Source organism: Curcuma longa, unplaced genomic scaffold (genome assembly GCF_044706935.1).
Source record: "Curcuma longa cultivar G26 ecotype Majalengka, Jawa Barat unplaced genomic scaffold, ITB_CL_G26_1.1 utg31682_np1212_342060_RagTag, whole genome shotgun sequence".
NCBI lineage: Eukaryota > Viridiplantae > Streptophyta > Magnoliopsida > Zingiberales > Zingiberaceae > Curcuma > Curcuma longa.
Window position 1 is genome coordinate 22442 of NW_027435601.1, and position 19264 is coordinate 41705.

Here is a 19264-nt window from a genome sequence, read left to right on the forward strand (position 1 = left end):
TTGTTACCATTAGTGGATTGTTTTTGATTGATATCTCAGATTGTGATTGTAACTCAAGAATCAACCAACAACAAATTTTTTAATCCCATTCTTAATTTTGTACTTTAGTCTAAAGACTCCCCAATTCCTTAATCATTTTCTTCATACCACACACATTATATCGCAAATAGATAAGGCTATTCATGATATAATTCTAGCAGAGGAACTTAGAGTGGTTCCATACATCCATAGATTTGGTTTCATGTTTTACTGATTTAGGAGTTTCCTCCGTCGAAAATCGAGCAAGATTCAATGTGATCAAACAGAAGAGCAAGATTCAATGGTATAAACATCAAATCCAAGTCTGCAATTTTAGAAATTTTATCTAAACAAGGTGAAGATGAATATGAGCAAGTATCCTTCCTAGCTCAAAAGCCACAAAAAATCAATTTAGATTATCCATCCTTCCTAACTCATCTCTTATATGGGATGGAAAAACAAAATACATTTTATCGAATATAGAAAAGTCATTCATCCTCTCTGTACACTGAAATAGAAAATTAAAGAATGAAAGCATCTCTGAAGATGATCTCTTCGTTGCGGAAGAACAGTTTTTCACTTTTTTGTCAAACAAAAACAAATCAGAAACATACATGACGCTCGTGCAAGCCTATCTGACGAGAAGAGAAAAGAGATTAAAGTGAAAAGAGAGAATCTTGATGAAAAAAAGGCATCATAATTGAAATCAAATGCAAACTTCATTTAATTGTGAATGAAAGAAAAAGAAATCATGAAGTAACTAAAAAAAAACAAAATTCCTGGAAAGGGCGTAAAAAAAAGGTAGCGAAAAATGTCGACGGAATGATGAATATAGAAAGCAAAGAGATGTGGGCAGCATAGCGAGCCGAGAACCCACAAGAAGGGCAGTGGCTTTCTGTGATGCCGCTTTTGATCTGCGATCTTCTACTTTTAACAGGATTTGGAGTGGATTCGAGTCATTTCGTCTCCAGAAACCCCAATGCGGCGGAACAACGAAAGCGGAAGAAGAAAAGAAATCTCCTCGAGCCGCCTCGCAATCTGCCGAGACAGAAAAATCGGAAGCTTTAGGGCTTTCTGTGACCAGGGTCCTCTTATAGCCATCCTAATGCTTCCGGTGCTTTGCTAACCGTCCGATTGTTTCCTTCTCTTCTCTGAAGTAATTACATTCACTAGGAAGGACTCTTAAGAGAATATTTAGGTTTTTATTTAAAAAAAAATAAGTTAAAAAATAGTTTCGAATTTTATTTATTATAATCTTAATATCTATATTTTTCGAATTGGTATGATATGATTATTTACCTCTCAAATTTGATATCATATTCTATATTCACTTTTACATTGCCAATTTGAATTGATCCATCATCCTGTCAAATAATTAAATAAATTGAATTAAAATTTTATCAATTCACAATGTTAGATGAGTTATTACGGGTTCAAACAGACGATATGTAATTAGACTCAAATTAGTTGACAAGTTAAAAAGATTTTTTTAAAAAAATTTAAAATTAAATTGAAAAATACAATGAATAATGAAATTGTATTTGACTATTTTTTTCAATTAGAGTATATGTAAGTTGGAGAAGAGATGCATCAATGAGATCGATATATAATCATCAAATGGAACAATTGTCTCTCATTGCCCGCCTACAAATATATCAAGTAACAAATAATTAACTAACGCTAGCTCTATGTAATTAATTATTACAAACAATACTAGAAAGTATACCGTGGCTAGAAGAAGAGAGACCGTCATAAAATAGATGTTAGAATTCACCTAATTGACACATGACACATGAACAAGAAGATCTCATTCTTGTTGTTCTATGAGACCGTTAAAGTGACTGATTATACCTTTTGCAGAAGAAAAGAAGATCCAATTCTAATTGTGTGTCTAAAACAATAATGAATCTAACAAACTATGATACTAGAACACTGAATTTAAGAGAGCCACATGAACAACAAGATAAGTCAACTGTTGACTAGTATAAGACCCACTCCCTTATTAGCCAATAGTGCTGGATCATTAAATTAATTTAGTATTAAAAAAAAATATTATGAGAACCATCAAATCAAATGATAGGAGTAGATAAGCTTCAACTTGTATGTATTATTAACTTGAAAAAGGATTTCCAGACCCAGTGCTTCCTGTTATCGGATTCGGATCGCTGAAATCCTCACGGTTGCGGATCTGGCTCACTACTCATGTTCACAAATTACAGCCATTCAGCCATTAATTTATTATTATTATTATTATTAATATAATTTTCTTTTCCCCCTCGTCAGACGTCAGCCGTCAGCCGTCACATTCTGCCTCCGGGAGAGAGAGCGAGAGGAGGGGAAGGGGCCGCAGAACGCCGATCTCCGCGCGCATCGATCGGTCTTGGCCGCAGATCCTAGAGATCAGAGAGCTCAAGCCTGGGGTTTCGTTCGCTGGTCGGCGGAGATGAACATCTTCAGGTTAGCGGGCGACATGACGCATCTCATGAGCGTCCTCGTCCTCCTCCTCAAGATCCACACCATCAAATCGTGCGCCGGCAAGTTCTATCCCTATCGTTCTTTTAATTCTGTTGGAATCTGGTTCCGGTTTGGCCCTAGGATTCGCCGATGAGAGGAGAGATCTTGGGTGATCCACTTTTGTGAGTCTAATTTTGCATCTGGTTTAGATTGCTTGTGTAATTTTCGTGTCCGGTTTGAGATAAATGCATTTTTTTTTAGTTTTTAATGGGGTAGATGGTGGTGGTCTTCTAATTGTATTTCTAAATTCCCATCGACAAATATGACCCCTGGCTGAGGATTTCTAAGATCAAATCATGGTTTTTTGAAATGCTTGGTTTACATTCATCATTTCACTACAATGTTATGGCCTAAGATTAAGCTTAAGCACATGAATTCTCTGAGAAATATTTAGAGTCAATGCTAAATGTAGCCACAGGGTTCGCTTCTTTTACTTACCTTCAAATTTTGGTTTATTACTGCACATGTGAGATTAAGATGGGGAGCAGCAAGTTCGGCAGATTTAGGCATGCGAACACATTTTAAACTTTAGTATTTGGTGTGAAAAATGCTCCCGGGCCTAGAAATATATACTTTTCACAAGATTGGAAAGGGCATTATGGTGAAGATATTTGCATCCTATTTGGATTCTAATATAGACTCATGAGAGTACGAAAGGATATATATTAACCAAAACCTTCTAAATTGTCTCAGCCTTATCTTCATCAAGAGAAGACAGGCTAAGAAGTCTCTCCAACTAAGTGTTGAAAGCAGAATTTTTGTGTATAACTACTGTAATACTGTATACTTTAGGTATTCTTTCATCCAACGTTTTAAAAGTCATTTCCATGCGACAGATAGTTATCCAATGTATAATATATATGGTGTATACAGAAGCATGTGCTGTCAGTGTTAAAAAATAAAAATATTTATATTGATGACAAATGACTGACTAAGATTCATCAACAGACTATATCAATCAATCCATCTAATTCATAGTTCCACACAAAAAAATTCAATTATACAATGTAAAACATATAATATAACAATATAAAATAGGTTATGTTTATTGGTACATTCATAAAATAATATCTGAAGTATTTATCAATTGCCAAAAAACTGTTTAACACTTCAAGTTGCATGCTATCACAAAAAGTCAATTTAGTGTTTCACTATCATGACAATTACTCTTATTTAGTGAGAAAACCATCAAGAAAACCCCATATGAGTTTTTGATCATCAAAGGAATTGAATTAACTTTGTTTTCTTTTCACCACATAGATGACACACCTAGCTTACCTAGGCATTTGAATCGCCTGAAAGGCATATCGTATATGTGATGCAGTCCCCTTATTTAAAATGCTTTTTAGAACATTGTTATCTTCAGTACAAGTTAAGGTTTTGTGATAGCTTTGTGATTTGTATTTGAATAGACTCTTGAGCCCATTTGATGTCTGACAACCATAGTATGAATTAGGGGAATCATTTAACTCATGAATATATTGTTTAGAGTCATTGTGATCGCATTCTATAGATTTTGAAAAAAAGGGCTTTCTTACCCGAGGCTTCTTAGAAGCCATGTATCCAAAACTCCAAGTGGTTATCAGTTCTTTAGAAGTGTGATTAGCAAGTCTTGAGACAGGCCTGAGTCTTATGTATTCGCCTTAAATGTTAGATAATAAATATCTCGCTTGTGGAAATCTGTTATTCTCCTCATGTTCGAGAATATCCCTCTAAGAGATGGAAGTGGAAGAAGTTATGTTTATTTTGCTTCCCATCCACAGATGACTATAGTTCTACTAGTACGACCTTTTATTTATTTTCAATGATCATTGAACAAGCTTTGACAATAACCAGTTGGCTGATTTTATTATATACAAGCCTTTTTTCTTTCACCAAGAAAACATATTTCAATCACACACTACATTGTTGTATTAGAAGATATCAGAATCAATGGAATATATATTTTTCTTTTATTATCTGCCTTCTTCCATGGGCTTAAATACCTTGTTTCTCATTTGCTTCACTTTCTTTTATTTGTTGTTGGTGTTCTATCTATTAATTCATAATTCAGCATCTACCTCATAGCTAATCTTCTTTGGGCATATGTTTCACCTTGGTTTTGTTTACTGTAATTGAACACTTTGTGATTCTTGATACAATATGTCAAGTTGGTTTTATTGTGTGCATATAGTTTAACAAACTCATTTTACACAGGCATATCTTTGAAGACCCAAGAACTTTATGCTCTTGTTTTTGCCACTCGTTACTTGGATATATTTACTGATTTTATCTCGGTGTATAATACAATTATGAAGCTTATATTCTTGGGGAGCTCATTCTCAATTGTCTTGTACATCCGAAGACACAAGATTGTTCGCAGATCTTATGACAAGGACCAAGATACTTTTCGGCACTTTTTCCTTGTATTGCCTTGTCTACTATTGGCCCTAGTTATAAATGAGAAGTTCACACTTAAAGAGGTGAGAAACCTGTTTGTTAGGTCATTATTCTTTTTAACAAAAATATGCTAAACATGCTGTCTATGATGATCTTTGGACAAACCATTTTATTTTGAAATTGATCGTCGTCTTCTATCTAATTTCTTTTCTCCTTTTGTCCTGCAATTTTCTTTTCATAACAGGTTATGTGGACATTCTCCTTATTTCTGGAAGCAGTTGCAATACTTCCTCAATTGGTATTGTTGCAGAGGACAAAAAATATTGACAACTTGACTGGTCAATATGTTTTTCTCCTAGGGTAAGGTGTCAGCCCAAAATTCTGAAATTTTGATTTGGATATTTGCATCCTCCCATAATGGAATTATTTGTTTTTTTGAAGATAAGCACTTAACTGATTTGTTATCCATGCTGCTTTGTCACACCTATATTGTAAAAACCATATGCATTATACATCCTTACTATTTATAATTTGATCTCTAATACTCATTCTATTCAAGTTGACTCACAGATATTATCAAAACCCTGTTTGCTGCAAGTATACTAGCAAATGCTGACTTCTTAGGAACTTAGCAAATCTGCTAGCTAACTCATGATGAGTTGACAAATCTTGTGACGTTTGATTGGATTACACCTCTTTGACAATTTGACAATCAATCTTTGAAAGAATCGTCCTCATGTGGAACACTGGACTTGGGGCTATATGCATTGTTGCTGAGTTCTCACAATACAACTTCATTGACCCTTTAAGAACATGTCCCAGTTTTGTCATCGGCTATTTAACCCATCAACTATTTAACTTGGAAAGGTTACTGCACCTTAGTATTGTAGTGATATACTCTGCCTCTACACTCATTTTAGATATGACAATATGTTGTTTGCTCTTTAAGAAAATCAGGTTCTCTTCTAGAAGGATGCAATAGCAAGATATGGCTAAGGAGGCTATTAATAGCCTCATATGCATCTTTTATTTGTAGAATCTACTCAGTCAACATTTTCTAGGGAATTCCTTTAGACAATGTAGGGACTTATGTTTACATGTCAAACCACTCTTCCTCTAAGCAGTAAACTATGGAGGTTGTTCCATTTACACTTGGTAATTTAGAGGAAGACATTCTTGTCATCTAATTAGTGTTGCTCCTTTTATACTTGGATGGCAAGGTGAGGAAGAGTTGGATTAGAGCAATCTTAGTCATATGTGAGGTGTCAAAGTAATACTGCTGATAGACTTACGTGTATTTCTTAGCCACCAATTAAACCTTCAATTTATCCACAATGCCAGTTGGTGATCTTCAATTGATTCACAATGCTAGTTGGTGATGTTTTCACTATGAATATCCATTTGCAACTTATTAAGAACTTGCCAGGAGTAAGAGATATCAACTCTTATGTAACATTAGAATGGAAAGTTTTTCATCTCTATGACCATAGCTTGTCTTCATCCTGGATGTGAATGCACCTCTGAAATAGTTTTTGAAATAGAGTGAGAAGCTAAAGAGAAATAAAAGATAGCTAGGTGATAAGGCAACATAAGATAGGTAGTGAAAAACTGGCTGTGAAGCAATAGAGTTGCAAGTACCTTTCTGGAGAGTAATGAGAAGATACCAATTTGAGGCTAGATCCTGGGTGAGTAGTAGAATCTTGTGGAAGTGTACTATAGATCCTCAACAATATAGCTTTGGGTTTGGTGATCCTATAAGAGAAGGTAATGTAAGCACCTTAGTCATAGATTTATAAGTAGATAATGAGGTCTGAAAAAGAGAGTGGACTTAAAGAAGGTGACATCGATAGAGAAATATGTTTTGTAATTTAGGCGAGTAACAACAATCTCTTTTGAGAGTAGTTAAGGAACACAAACTTAACTACTTTAGGTAACGAGCACATCCAAATACCTTAGGTAGAATATGGAAACAATAGAGTAAAAAGAACCTAATAAAACACGTGTAGTTTATAAAGTAGCATATAGAAAGAGAACTACATTATCTCAAACCTCAAGTAGAAGCCCCATGTGAATGAAAAAGTCTACAAGTAATCTCAACCAAGTGGTGCTTCAACCTTTTATGCACATCATTATGTTAGAGTGTCTACAGACAAGATGATTGATAAAGGATGACTAATAGATAGAGGATAGAGAGAAGACTAAATATTCCTAGTATTATGGATGCATCAAATTAGGTTCATATCTTATCACAAAAGGAACAAAAGATTGAATAGATTTCAGAATGATGTTTCTTTAAGAAAACTAATTCATTCTTGGTTAATCAGTAATAAAAGTAAATCAAAATGATCACAACTTGAGTAGGACCCGAATATTTGAGCGAAATTAAAAAAAATGGTGTGAAAGGACTTTGTAGATGCTCTTGGAAACATAGATCTAACTTGTTCCCCAATTAACAAGACCCACATCCAACACTCATAAGATGGGATAAAATAGACTGTTTTTAAAGATTAGGAAAACTTGAATGACTATGGCGACTGTGAATATGTTAGTGAAAGCTTTGAGGGTTTTGTCACAACAACATATTGAGATGGCGTAGATAATTGATATATACTCTAAGATCTGTGCTTGAAGCCAATCACCTTCCTTGTCTGTGTGAATCCTGAGACAGAGTATAAATAAACATTATGAAGCAATTTAAAGATGTAGTAAGCTTAAAGATTGATAATAAATTCAGAGAAAAATTAGAGACTTCAAGAAAAGAAAAGTGATACGGATGGGGCAACAAATCCTGGGTCTAATGCAAGTTGGTAGGCAACTTAAGGTTCCAAGTGCAAGGCTTAGTGGAATAGAACATAAAATGCAGCAGAAGTATGCTCGTAAGGTGAGACATTTTATTAACAATCACTACTTGGAGCTGAATAAGACAAGTATATTAATTTAATAGGAATTATGATAGTAGAACTAGAGCTAGAGGAGATGGAAGCATGTGAATCATGAGTAGTTATGGTAGACTGTTTCACATGAGGTTGTGTGTGAGGATGACACGGTGTAGATAGTCATCGGGGGAGAAAAGGTAATTGACATGACAAAATTTTCTATAGCCACTACATTTAGGCTTTCTCTATCCACTACTACAATCTCTATGGCTCCATTGTCGGCCTTCTCCACTAACATGACATGACTGTTTAGATGACAACTAAATGGTCAAAGCAAATTGTCTAATGTGGGGTTAAATGGAGGTACTGATGTGGTGGACGCTCTCAGTATCATCACCTGGTAAGGGTGAATGGGAAGGGTGAAGTAAAGATGCCTCCTAGGATTAGAGTTTGTACATGTCGTAGCAATCTACTTGGACGAACTGTGTGGAAATAATTGTTAGGAGTTTGTGGATTCTGCATAACCTTAAGATTTCATGAGATGGGGAAGATATTGTTATCAACAATGGTCTAGAATTGACCAATATTATATGTGGTGATATGTGTGTTAGATTATTGCAGCTAGAAGAGACTCCCCAATATGAATCACATTTTGGGCTTGAGAGATATCACTAGTGTTCAAATTTTGAGCCAGTGTCCTTAGCTTATAGCAAGAGAAGAAACATTGAAATATGCTCATGATCACTGGGATCTATCAAGTGTCGTAAGAGGGCAACTAATTGTGAATCATTACTCTCCCAAGGTTTTTTTGTCAACTGAGGAATCTCAATTGGCCTTGACCCATGAACCAAACCTGAACTCAACTAAGAAGCATAATTTTTCCTCTTTAACTTCTCCTTGGTAATAGTTATGGATCAATGCAAGGCTTGTGGTAGGAGGCAATGTGGTGGTAGTCGAGGAATTTGACATTTTAAGTCGAGGGGAGTTTTCCGAGGGTCGCCAATTAAAGGAAGTTCATAGGAGAATGTTGCTTGTTGTTGGAGAAAAAGAGATAGTTCACTACTCAAAGACAGGATGCCAATCTGTGGAATAGTGTTCAAAAAGAGAGAAGACACTTTGTGATTATGTTGATTTGGTCGCCCAATCTGGTCGCTAGCAGTGGCCATGCATGGGTTGTGAGCGAAAGTTGGCTTGGGTCGAGAGTAGTCTTGGCCATGTTGATCAATGGTGGTTTGTCAGTTTCTGGGTGAAGGTTGGCTTGGAATTGCTTGGTCAGGAGTAGTCTTGGCAATGTTGAGTTTTAGTGGTTTGTCAGTTTGTGAGTGAAGGTTGGCTTGGAATCTAGCAGCTAGGTCTCAAGTGGAAGCAACATGCCCGACGGTATTGCAAGGAGAAGGAACACTGTCAACGAGGTTATGTGAAGATTCTGTTTCTATTTCTTGGAACAATCAACATTGAAGAGAGAAGGATTGATAGCGGCTATGACTGTGTGGAAGTTAATGAAATAGAACTTAGAAAACAGAAGATGGTAAAGCTCTCACTTGTTGGTTCTTCTTATCAACACAATCTCTTGTTGCATTCATAGACTTATCAACCTAAATCCGATAGGTTGTGGCATCTTTTATCTCATATATCTTAGGTTCGTGCTTTGCTAAGCATTGGGTTTTATCACCTATATTATCGATTTAGACTTTCCTTGTTTCTATTTTCAATTTGTTTTGTGTTTATGAAACATTATTCTCATCGGGGTCGCATCACTGTAGGTAGATACTAGAAACTTATACTACATACCTGAATGATAATCTTTTGTACTTGACTAAAATTGTTATTGTCGCCCGATTCATGTACAGTAATTACAAATAAGCTTCAGACGTAGATTTAGAGAACATGTATATTTTTCTTTTGTTACTTCTTAATTGAAAATTCAATCTGACATGGTACACTTCTGATGCAGAGCATATAGAGCATTTTACATCCTAAACTGGATTTACCGATACTTCACTGAGCCTCATTACGTTCATTGGATAAGTATGACTCTTATCTCATCTTCCTTCATCCTTTCCATGAAATTTAACTTATTCTCATGTGGCCTTGGATTGTTGCTGCAGCATGGATATCTGGATTAGTGCAAACACTGCTTTATGCTGATTTCTTTTACTATTACTTCAATAGGTAAATAATATATTCTTTTTCTTTGAACTTTTCCTAATTGTTCATTTGGCTTCTTTGCCGAGCATGAAGAGTTTGATATCATTCGCAGTTGGAAGAACAATGTTAAGCTCAAGCTACCAGCATAACTTTGTCACTTCAAGGTCAACTGTAGTAGGATCTAGCCGTATGAATCTGGAAGGCTTCACTACTGTAAAGTATGTTCTCTTGTTAGGCGTTCTAAAGTGCCTCATCTCGTTAGCAAGCCACATTCATTTTTTATTAGGTAAACATATCTAAATCATGTATTGTCATTTTGTCCAACACTTGGAACTTGAACTGTTTGGTTTGATTGTATACTGAAGTTCAGATCCTGTGTTTTATCCGTTTAGCTACGATGGCAAATTTGGCAAGTTCCAGGTGTCTTATAGCATATTGTATTTGATAATCAAAACTCTATTTGAATTTATATATTACCTTTCAGTTTACTCTATTTGAATCTGATTTTATAATTGTCGTGGGATCGATTCTCTTCAGTTAGTATACTGCTTTAATATTTGGTTGAACCATTGATCCTCTAGTATCACCTGTTCCATCTCTGGTTTGGTTTTCAAATCATTTACTTGCATGAGTAGTTTTGAACCATGTAAAATTTTAAATTTCTTTCTTTATTATTTCATTTTCTTTCTACATTGTTATTTCGTTATATTTATAATTGGTCAGGATTCAAATCCTTTCCTTCTTTTACAACTCTGTTACGTCGTAATCAACTCAACTACACCCTGAGGGCGTCTTTGGGTCCATCTCAAAACTTATGATGATGTCTAAGATGAAAGCTAAGCTTCACGTGACTCCTCGCTTAATCTATATATGATCTCAATTATTTAAACTTGATCACCTATCCATATTTGATCCAAGGAGTGATCACACATATCAATTGATCATCAAAAGGTTAATTATTTAAAGGGGAAAGAAATAAATCAATAAATAATAATAATAATAATAATAATAGAGTTTAAATTTTAAATTAAAATAAATATTTTGAAAGTCATAAACCGTCTTTCTTCTTCAGAGGGAAGAGTTGAATTATACGCTGCCACGTCATCTGGTAAGCTACGCGCGTGGTGATGCGTATGAACAAATGGATTATCTTGTTCCACGTTCCGCGCCTCCGCACCGCTGGCGACTGCCTTATCCGATTCCCTCTTCGCCTTCCACTCATCTCCCTTTCGCCTCCCCCTCTCTCAAATCGATCCTCCCGCCTTAACCCCACTCCTGGACTCCTCGTAGCTAGCGCTGCCCTCCATTTCGCGCTTTTTTTTTTCAGGTTCGGACCCTCATTTTGAAAGGCAGGGTTTTGAAAAGTGCAGATATGTGGCTTTATTGTTTTGGTTAGAATTAGGATGGTTAGGAATGAATGCTCTTTTTATGATTTTGATGACCGGGACGTTTCCAACCTGTCAAAAAGGAAAAATATGTGGCACTGTAGAATCGTTTTGTGTTGCCTTGACATGTATGAGATTCCTGGCTTTTAGCCTTTTTTATATTACAAGGTTCACTGGTTATTATCTGTTAGAGCTTAGCGGTATTTTATGCATTGGGTTTTGATTTTATGATTGTGTAGGATTATCGAAGGAAAAGGTAGAGAATTTATTGGTGAAACACAAATTTATTCAATTTTGGATTCATTTAATGTGATTTTATTTTTGTTTATATTAAATTGTCAAAGCTTCTGTAGACAAGGCAAAGGAGAGAAAACAGTGACAATGTAGGATACTAGAGAGAAAAGGGAATAAAAACACACATTTTATATGATTGGATGTCATTCTTGGAAGTAGATTTTTTTTATCGTTGGTTGAGGATTTTAGGTGCCATGCAGTTTCAGAAAGGTTCCTGCTTCATTTAAAAGTTGCCACTATGAAATTTTCTTACAATATTTTGGGGCTTAGAACTATTTTCAACTTTGGGCTTTGGAACACAGAATGGTTTTCAAACTATAGTTTGCTCCAATATGTGGCTACAAGCTGCTTGTAAAAAATTCACAAGATTGGATGTCAAAAGGTTGTTCAGTCTAGCAGTCTAGTATCTTTTGCATCTTATTTGGTGTATAGTGCCACACTTCCACCTTACTACGTATGTGAGGATTAATGCCAAAACAATATTGAGAAGTCATTAGTATCAATGTTCAAAATCTTGAGCCACGTTAGAGCTTTGATCTTTGACTGGAATGATATTGTTTCACATATGATTTAATTGGTGAGCTGAAGGGGGAAAAAAGGAGACATAGAAGAGAGAGCACACAATTATATACCACTTTTGTCTGATCTGGAATGAAACAGTTTTGACATTATGTTGTATGAACACAAGCTAAAAAAAAATTAAATATTATTTAATTCATTTTGATGTGTCATAGCAAGCTAAGGGGTGTCAAATGTTAGGGTAACACGATTCTCATTAATATAATTGATACAATGACACAAGATAGATTACTTGTGTTGAGTGGTATCAGGCTTCGGTAATTTATTTGAACAATCATGATTGGTATTGTAATGTTTTTCAATTGTACATAAACTACTGTTGTTACATATTGGTGGGAGTATGGCTTAAGACTTTTAGAATAACAATTTACATTGTTATGGCATTACATAATATGATAAGATTTATATATCTTTTGGCATTGAAAGAACATTAAAAGAATTCTTGGAGTTGAAAAGGCTAAGATAGTGCCTCTTTTCCATAAGAATGAAAAGAAAGGAGTGGTTTTATCTTTACTAATACATTGGAAAATTTTGGGTTGAGAAGTAGCAAAGTACCGTTAAATAAAGTAGTATGAAGTTATTCTCAGTTTGATAATTTACAAATTATCAAGAGATAAACCTATTGATCCATCAGCATTATCACTTTAGATGTTAGAAAAACTTAGCATGAAAAAAAATATAATGTTTTAGAATTATTTAAGACTTTCGCTTTATCTATATATGATTCCTTCATAGCAACCTCATCTTCAAGCAATATTATCATGAAAGAATTTATATGCAAAGCTATATCCTATTAATCTTCAAGGAATACGCAATGCTAAAATTAAATTGATATGCTTATTTAAATATGCACGAATAGTGATATTTCTTAAAAATTCTGAAAACTGCCTCCTAGACAGTATTTTGGTTCATTTTACTAAATGTTTCATTAAACTCATCACTCAAAAGATTTGCTCATACAAAATGTTTCTCTATCATGGTGAAACATCTTCAGTTTCATTTGCTCATTTTAGTTTGTTACATCTTATACTAAATGTTTCATCTCTACCATGTTGAAAATCTTTAGCTTCTTTCGCTCATTTAGTGAGCTCTGTTACATCCTATATGAAATATTTCATCTCAATCATGTTGAAACATCTTCAGTTTCTCTTCCATTTTGAATACCTTTCACCTACAATTAGATTTAGAATGAAACTTTTATATCTGAATAAACTGTTCTCCTTTTGCATTTCTAATCCTTTCTAATATGATTCCTCCTATTTAACTTGGATTAGGGAACTCAACCTTTCACTTAGTTTCTAAGGGTAGAAGAATAAAAATAGCTCAAGTTGATTGGTTTAAAAGGTAAAAAATTCTTGAGCTGGGTTTAAAACCATTACCCTTATTTGCAAATGATAGGGAATGCTACTTACAATAAAGGGCTTAGTGGACTACCTCAAAGAATCAACAACATTTCATAGAACTGCTTATCATGATTTCTGGAATATCCATTCAAAATAATTTGGTATGCATGCTTTTCTTATAGTTTATAGTTCTTTTAAAAAACATAAAGGAGGTGTTTCTCATTCTCAAAGAATTGTTTATGGAACCTTCCCTGAATAGAACCCTTTGTTTTGTAGACTCAAGTTTCTTGCAGAAACCTTCTCATGATTTCCATTTTGATTTATTCATTAAATTTTTTATTAAATGGCAGGAAGAAAGAGTTTTGGAACATCTACAATGCAAAGATTAAAGCAACATGCAAACTTGTGTTTTTAGGTTGCCTTGTTAAATTTTGGCCATAGGCATGAGGTCTGGTCTCTCGACAAATTGTTTTTCCACGGAGGGAAGCTTTTTAAATCATGTCATCAAGTACAATAGGAAATTGGGGAGTGTTTGCTCTTACCATCACTATGCTACAGAGAAATCATGGTCCAATAGAGGAGCATCAAGGATGAATATTTGGCCCAAATCTCAGATGAATAGTGGGAAATTGGAGTGCATTGAAAATGCTGTCTCTGTCGGGAGGAATATTGTTGCAGCAACTATATTGTCTGCATTTACATCTAGTTCTGAGGTATTGGTCAAAGAATGTGGATATGAAAAAAGAAAAAATAATAAATTGACAACACTTCTCTTACTCAATAATTGTTTTATATGTTTTTACAGAATAATGGGATTAAATTGCCAAGGTCACTTTGGTCTCCAATTATTAACCAATGGCATCGTTTGGATCTGATGATTATCTCGGTATTCTTATCATGTACTGTTCTATTTGTTCCATCAGTTGATGCAGCTGATTCCCTCAAGACATGCTCTTGCCTTCTAAAGGAATGCAGGTATTTCAACTTCAGCTAGAATTTAGAATTTTCTTCCTTCCCCATTTTTTCTTTTCTATAATCACCTGTTCATGCTTCCTGTTTGAATGCCTTTTCAGAATTTTGGAAAAAATTTCACTTTGCCCTCAAGAGTTCCCATTATATCACTCTCCCCACAACAACGAATCCAGATTCCAATGATTAGGAAATTACATTGTTGTCCGTATGGTTTTGAAAACCTCTTGACCTAATGAAAGTTTAGCGAGGGTGTGTGCCAAAATGAAATTCTCTAGAAGAAATAAACTGCTCCTTCATGACTCAAAAAAATTCAGGTATTCTCGTTCTTCATCATGAAGCAGTAACTGCACCATCTTGTGCCCCAAACCCATTTCTAGTTTACTTATGTTTTCTTTCATATCCAGTTAAGCCCTCTTGTGAGTCCCATTTGATATCTTGTGCCAAACCATTTAAAGTAGAGTATCTCTGTCTTTCTTTCTCCTTTTCCTCCTTTTCTTAGTTTCATGAATACCAGGACATAATTCCTTTGCAACAGTTTCAAGGTAATGTTTTCCTTTCAATTTCCAGTACTTACGTTGTAGCTTATTTTCTGACACAGCAGTTGTGCTTTTCCATATCTTGGTGTAGGCTAACTGGCTAAGTTTGCACTTGCAGTAGATACTAGCTAGACTAATCCTCGTTTTTAGTCATCAGTGTTGCTGAGTGTTGAATTGTCTATATTTGACCTACCATGATCTTCATGATTGCCATCACCTCTGCTGGCAAACCTAGATGACAAAATAGGGAGGGCTAATCACCTCTCTTGTCCAAATGCCCATATAAGTATTCAACTATCAAGGAATCATTAACTTGAAAAAATAGATACTAAAGCATCATGGAGATAAAGGTCATTGGGCTTTGTCTAAGACTGAATGAATGCACAATGTGTTTGTTTCACACTCTTACAACACAATATTGATTCGTGTTTATTCTATTATCAGGGTGGAATTAGCTAGGTGCATTGCTAACCCATCTTGTGCTGCAAATATTGCATGTTTGCAGACCTGCAATGACAGACCTGATGAGACTGAATGCCAGGTTATTTCTGTTTGTTTAGAGTTGTGCATGCTAGAATTGCATATTCTAGAAGTGACTGACCTAACTGAGTTTTTATTGTGCAGATTAAATGCGGAGACCTCTTTGAGAACAGTGTTGTCGATGAATTCAATGAATGTGCAGTATCAAGCAAGAAATGTGTTCCAAGAAAGTCTACTGTGGGCGAATTTCCAGTGCCTGATCCATCTAGTCTTGTCAAAACATTTAATATATCAGATTTCAGCGGAAAGTGGTTCATAACAAGTGGCCTGAATCCTACTTTTGATACTTTTAACTGCCAGTTACATGAGTTTCATGTGGAATCTGACAAGCTTGTAGGAAATTTATCATGGAGGATAAGCACACCAGATAGTGGTTTCTTCACCAGATCTGCTGTCCAGAGATTTGTACAAGATTCTTCACAGCCTGGGATTCTATACAATCACGATAATGAGTACCTCCACTATCAAGATGACTGGTCTCTCTCTCTCTCCCTATATATATATCATCTGTTTTCACTGGCTATATGCCATGCTCATCTGTTTTGGCACTGGCTATGTTCGTAGGCTCCCCTTTGTTTTTGGCTATTTATTTGCTGCTTTATGATCATCTAGTGAAATAACAATATATCTCATTGCTCAAAGTAAATACAAACAAGGGACAGATAAAAGATGTATTTCTCTAAAACATTTTACTTCTCTTGGTATTAAATTTTTTGTATCTGTACTTGTTCTAGTATCAAATATTGTTAGAGCCTTATAGGAATAGGTTTATGCTGCACCTAGTGCACCTTTGATGCTAGCCTAGGAAATTATAAAAAGCAAAGAACTAATTTCGGTTCAACTTCAACCTTTTTATGATACATACACCGATTCATTATCTCCAGTATGTTCACTATTGAAGTTAACGAGAAGAATTTGTTAAAGTATCAAAAGTTTATCATACACTAATATAATCTTCCCAAATATATAGTCCTATTAATATAGAGGCTTATGCCAAATGTGTGATGGAGGTTTGGAAGTGGCTTTGAAACACATTTTCTTAACGCAACATGAGTAAGGCTCGTGTCTCATCTGATGATCTTACAAGATGTAATGCAAGGTTATGTCTTAGCCAATGATCTCGAGTTATGTGTCTCAATTGGCAATCTCACAAGAGAAAAAAAATAGAATCTCTAAATAAGTAACCTTGATCGAATGAATTAAATAATGGGAGGGCCTCCTTTATAGACTTCAAGACATAAGTATGCGCTTGATATGCTTAAAGAGGTTGGTGTGTCAGGCACCAATCCATGAACACTCCTATAGACTCTTATGGTTGAATTGTTAAAAAAGATACAGCGGCACCCAAAAATAGCACATCATATATAAAAAATAAATAAATTCCATAAGCAAACTGATCTATCCTCTATTAATTGCATATCAAGCTTATATGATGATTGAAAAGACTGAGCCAACATTAATTGCAGTTTGTTTAAAGATTGATTGCCTCGCATATGTTATACCCTCTACTCTAGTGCTTGATGTTTTACTAAATAACAAAGCACATAGATATTGATTATTGCTTTATAATGTAATCAAATGAGATAACAGTCTTATTTTTAGCTTTAATGATCAGATCTAGCAAATTTACTAACCAAATCCTTAAAAGGTCCTAGAATTGAGAATATGTGTATTAAGCTGGTGTTTTTGCAATATATTTGAAACAATTTGAGCGGAATTGTTGTGGAGTTAATATGTAAATAGTAGCAATACTAGGGGCCTTCTTATAATGTTTATGTTTGATAATATACATAGGTAGATTACCTAGGGCCAGCTTTCCCCTGCAACAAAGAGAGAACACAAAGATAGTATGATGTGGCACGATTGTGATAGATCAGTGTCCTCATCCCATTCAATAAGCAAAATATTTACTTAAAAGTACTTTAGTGACATGTTGGATTATATATACATTTGCTTATTATCATAATCTTATATCATATGACTAAATATTTTAAAAGTTTTACATTATTTTATTTTATATGTCACGAGTGACTTGGAAATGCTTATGACACAATCGACAAAATATATAAATTGCTAGCTCTGCCTTTCTGAAGGATTTGTAGTTTTGGTGGGTGTCAGAGAAGGTTAAAGGAAAGGGAGATATCAGCTGAAGGGTAGTTGGAGGAAAGCCTGCAAGCAACTTTTTTAGAAAGAAATTATATAGAAAGGAGAAGGGGTGGGAGAAGATTTGTGTAATAAGGGGGACAGACTTGGGCAACAAAAGAGGATAGGGAAATGAGTGGAAGGGAATGATTGATGCCATACCTTTAAGAGGAGGATGTAGTGACAGAAGTAGGTAACTGGAGGATTCGGTTTAGGCTCTAGTTCTTAGTTCTACGTAGTTGATGATTGATGACAATGATGATGTTGACATTGTTTTTGAAGTTGTGTTTTAGAGCGAAAATTTCTAGGCATGGTGAAAACTATGTTTAAGAAGCATGCAGTATGAGAGTTGCATTTTCTGAATTCCTTCTCATTTTTGAGCAAAGTTCCACTGGGAAGCCTTTGAAGCAGAGTCCACCAAGTGTCAGTTCTACATTAACAGTCCGTGTCCATAGAATATGTTGAGAATTGAGGTGATAGATCTAATAACAACATTCTACTTACGTATGATTGTCAACCCAATCCACAGATTGCTCTCTAATTTACTTTTTGTTTTCATATCTGAGTTCTTTTCCTTGAATTTCTGCCAATTAAGTCGCAATGCTTACTAAATGTATGTCATAATCTTGTCCCATGCCGTTTGCAGGTACATTATATCATCCAAGGTAGAGAATAAAGAAGATGACTACATATTTGTATACTACCGAGGTAGAAATGATGCCTGGGATGGTTATGGAGGTGCAGTTGTATACACCAGAAGTGCAGTATTGCCTGATAGCATAGTTCCTGAGCTAGAAAAGGCAGCAAAAAGTATAGGACGAGATTTTAGTAATTTCATCAAAACAGACAATACCTGCGGCCCGGAGCCTCCCCTCGTCGAACGGCTGGAGAAAACAGTTGAGGAGGGCGAGAAGACAATCATAAGAGAAGTTGAACAGATAGAAGAAGAGGTCGAGGAGATAGGTAAGACTGAAGTGTCATTGTTTCAGAAGCTTGCTGATGGATTTATGGAACTTGAGCAGGATACAGAGAACTTCTTGAAGGGGCTAAGCAAAGAAGAGCTAGAGATATTGGATAATCTAAAGATGGAAGCAAAGCAAGTGGAGAAAATTTTCGGCGGGGCTTTGCCAATAAGGAAGCTTCGATAACTAACTCGAGAGACTAATCTATGGAGATTGAAGACAAAAGCGTGTGGTTGGAGAAATTTTCCATTTGGTTTCTCAATGTCAAGCGAATAAAGAAAGGCCAATTTTCAACATCATACAAGATATCCAGGTTATCCCATGGCACATACCTTTGCTACGGTTAACTGAAATAGAGAGTAATGCATGTACAACTTTCGGTCTTCTTGAACTTTGCTGCTTCTTCCAAACTGAATTTTATCAGTAAATTTGTAATTATTTACTCAGATGTCATATAGGTAAACTATGATTTATTCCACAGTGGATTAAAATAACCAATACAAAGATAAATAAAAACAAATAGCTCAATGATTTTATTTGAAGTAAATGATGAGTCTGATTGTTGAAGATATTCAG

The 19264-nt window shown here is 35.1% G+C and overlaps 2 protein-coding genes across 2 annotated transcripts; both read left to right on the plus strand.

The window, feature by feature from the left end:
- Positions 1-2316: 2316 nt before the first annotated feature.
- LOC141820274 (ER lumen protein-retaining receptor) lies at positions 2317-10428 on the plus strand. Its single transcript, XM_074707565.1, has 6 exons — positions 2317-2552; positions 4729-4994; positions 5156-5271; positions 9742-9815; positions 9896-9959; positions 10048-10428. Exons 1-6 carry the CDS (start codon positions 2462-2464, stop codon positions 10082-10084), a joined length of 648 nt encoding a protein of 215 aa, XP_074563666.1. The 5' UTR covers positions 2317-2461; the 3' UTR covers positions 10085-10428.
- A 3461-nt stretch (positions 10429-13889) lies between these two features.
- LOC141820278 (violaxanthin de-epoxidase, chloroplastic) lies at positions 13890-19206 on the plus strand. Its single transcript, XM_074707569.1, has 5 exons — positions 13890-14249; positions 14342-14511; positions 15489-15585; positions 15669-16060; positions 18373-19206. The coding sequence occupies exons 1-5, from the start codon at positions 13980-13982 to the stop codon at positions 18872-18874; spliced, it is 1431 nt and encodes a 476-aa protein (XP_074563670.1). The 5' UTR covers positions 13890-13979; the 3' UTR covers positions 18875-19206.
- Positions 19207-19264: the final 58 nt, after the last annotated feature.